Source organism: Polyodon spathula, unplaced genomic scaffold (genome assembly GCF_017654505.1).
Source record: "Polyodon spathula isolate WHYD16114869_AA unplaced genomic scaffold, ASM1765450v1 scaffolds_141, whole genome shotgun sequence".
NCBI classification, from domain to species: Eukaryota; Metazoa; Chordata; class Actinopteri; order Acipenseriformes; family Polyodontidae; genus Polyodon; species Polyodon spathula.
In genome coordinates this window covers 1-3,000 of record NW_024471634.1, presented here as the reverse complement: position 1 = coordinate 3,000, position 3,000 = coordinate 1, and the positions used below count along the sequence as shown (strand labels likewise).

The 3,000-nt window shown below is 50.9% G+C and overlaps 1 protein-coding gene across 1 annotated transcript; it reads left to right on the top strand.

Moving 5' to 3' along the window:
- Window positions 1-248: 248 nt before the first annotated feature.
- On the top strand, window positions 249-2,995 carry LOC121308060 (glucose-6-phosphate exchanger SLC37A4-like; the record flags this gene model as incomplete). Its single annotated transcript, XM_041240364.1, has 6 exons — window positions 249-485; window positions 1,203-1,446; window positions 1,863-2,024; window positions 2,129-2,214; window positions 2,328-2,441; window positions 2,987-2,995. Coding segments are annotated over 6 exons (852 nt in total), but the record flags the coding sequence as incomplete, so codon positions are not given.
- Between the last annotated feature and the right edge of the window lie 5 nt (window positions 2,996-3,000).

Sequence of the window (3,000 nt, the reverse complement as noted above, 5' to 3'; positions counted from 1 at the left end):
ATGTACTTATTGCAGTGTGATAGATTGCAGTAGATTGTGAAAGTCTAAGATTTGACCCAGCAGGTGTGTGTGTGCATAACGTTTCAGCTGCCATATACCGTGCCTTTGCTAAAGGATTGGCTGCTGCGTCTCTGAAGAGTCTCTACCATTTCAATGCCCTTTACATTCCCGTAAGAGAATCAGAATTATAGCGGCCATGACTTTTTCATACAGTACAAAGTGCCTCTCTTCTTCCCCTGTGTGTGTGACCAGGCCTGATCACCAGCAGCCAGTCTGCTGCCTACGCTATCAGCAAGTTCATCAGCGGGGTGCTGTCGGACCAGATCAGCGCCCGCTGGCTCTTCTCCATCGGCCTCTTTCTGGTGGGCACCATCAACGTGGTCTTCTCCTGGACCTCCACTGTGAGCGTCTTCGCAGCGCTGTGGTTCATCAACGGGCTGGGCCAGGGGCTGGGCTGGCCCCCCTGCGGGAAGGTGCTGAGGAAGGTGAGAGGGGAGTGCTGGATGAAAAGGGGGAAGGGTTTCAGAGTGGAGTGGGGGATTAGCTGTTGGAGGAGTAAAGAGAGGATCAAAAGGAGGGGGGAGAAAGGGTGGAAGGTTCAGCGTGAGAATGTAGGGGTAAAAGAGAGAGGGAGGTATGTCTGTGACCAGCTTTCCAAAAGGAAGAGTGAACTGTGTGTGTTTTTGTGTTTGAGTTGTCCGAGTTCACATGAACAGCATTAGCCTGTAGTGCTGGCACACCGTGTCCTCAACATGAGCACAGTTGTCTTGAAAGCCAGTTAAAGAATTGACTGTGATACTGTGATTCTGCATGCCAATGTTACTTCACCCCAGGACCTTTCCTGGGCTAGGTGCTAGTAGCCCTCAGTATTGGCAGCTCCACACTGCAGGGCCGAAGGGAAGGGTCTTGGGTTACAGAGACAAACCTTTATAGTGGAGCTCTGCCCAGCTCCTGCTTGTTAAAGGGACGGGTGGATATACAGGCGTCCTGCTTTCCCCTGCTTGTTAAAGGGACGGGTGGATATACAGGTGTCCTGCTTTCACGGTCGCAGTGTTTGGTGTGTGTTGTTCTGGTCCTGTGATAACAGGTTGTGAGGTGTCCTGTAGACCTGGCCTTGTGGGTATGGTGTTTGATGTGTGTGGTGTCCTGTGGTTATGACTTGTCCTGTGGTTATGATCTGTCCCGTGCTCCTGTGCTTGCAGTGGTTCGAGCCGTCTCAGTTTGGGACCTGGTGGGCGGTGCTCTCCTGCAGTATGAACCTGGCGGGGGGGCTGGGCCCGCTCGTCGCCACGGTGATGGCGCTCAGCTACAGCTGGAGGACCACGCTGTCCATCTCGGGGCTGATCTGCATCGCCACGTCCTTCCTCTGCCTCCTCTTCATCCAGAATGAGCCGGCCGACGTAGGGCTGCCCAACATCGAACCTGGGACAAAGAAGGGCAAAGGGGGTGAGTTTACTGCACGTCTGTATGGCCATCTGACCGTCCAGCCGCCCATCTCTCAGTCTGCTGCACACACAGTCATTCAGATTCCAGAGTTAGGTGGAAGTGTTGGTATTGATAGGTGCTTATTGATAGGTGAAACGAGAAATAAAACTGACTGTCTCCTGTACGCAGTACAAGTGGAGTTCCCCCTTCAGCTGGTTTTGAAAGTAATCTTTAAATCTTTACCAAGGCTGATCTCTTTTCAGCCCATGTTGGAAATATCCTGTTAAATGGATTTAAAAACTAAAAGAGAAAGTTATGTCCCTACAAATCAAAGGAACAGGCAGAGATATGTTTACACGGATGCCAAGGAATTCTGTTTTCCTTTTGAAATGTTGTGAGCGTGATGGACACTGCAGCTTTACCTTCCCCTCTGCCAGGCTCCTCGGAGAGTGACAAGAGCACCCTGAAGGAGTTCCTGCTGTCCCCCTACCTCTGGGTTCTCTCGGTCGGGTACCTGGTCGTGTTTGGAGTGAAGACCGCCTGCACGGACTGGGGGCAGCTCTTCCTCATCCAGGAGAAGGCCCAGTCCATGCTCATGGGTAACTGGCTTTGCTAAACATGATTCCCACTGCAGAGCGTTTTGAGCAGAATGGATGTTCTTTTTATTTCCTGTCTAACTCCCCTCTCCCCCCGTGTGTTTCAGGAAGCTCCTATATGAGTGCTCTGGAGGTGGGGGGTCTGGTTGGCAGTATCGCCGCGGGGCTCCTCTCTGACAGGGCCGTCGCTCGGGTAAGTGGGGGCGCGGGGGGGGGGTTCCTGGACTAGATTTTTCTTTTTTTTTGGTCAAGTGGACTATGTTAATTGCTGTGTGTTCATTGTCCTGTCCTCCCTCCTCCTCCCAGCAAGGCCTACGTAGTCATGGCAACCCTCGGCACGCCCTCCTGCTCTCTATGATGGCCGGGATGACCGTGTCCATGTACCTCTTCCGGGTCACCATCACCCCTGACTCCTCCAAGGTAACAGACGCTTCCTGTTTTTCTCTTTCATGATCTTACAGTGGGGCTGGCTAGAGCACAGCAAGCTCCATTAGGGTTTTAACCCGTTGTAGGCACTGAAGCATTACCCTGCAGTCTGATCGCAGTCTGTAGTCCCATGTGTGTGTACTGTAATTCTGTGTCGCTGTAGTTGCAGTCTATTTTCATGATTTATATTGCAACTTGGGAAAACAAATCCTGCGTGATTCTAGAGGGTCAGGTCTCTAAGATGTAAAGATTCCCGTTGCATACAGCGATCATGTGCAGAGTGACTGTCTGATTCCATGTGAATTACACCTCTGATTCAGGGCAAATTCTACACTGGCTGTTGTTTTAAAGGGTGAATGTCACAAGTGTTAACCTTTCTTTATTAGCTCTTCCTAAAACACAGAAATAATTTACAAAGTACGAAAACATGTTTTATAGGTGTCAGTATTAATGATCTGAATTGTCTTTATCTCCTGTCTCTCTCTCTCTCTCTCTCTTTCTCTCTCTCTCTCTCTCTCTCTCTCCCCGGTACCCCGCAGGAGTCTACTCTCTG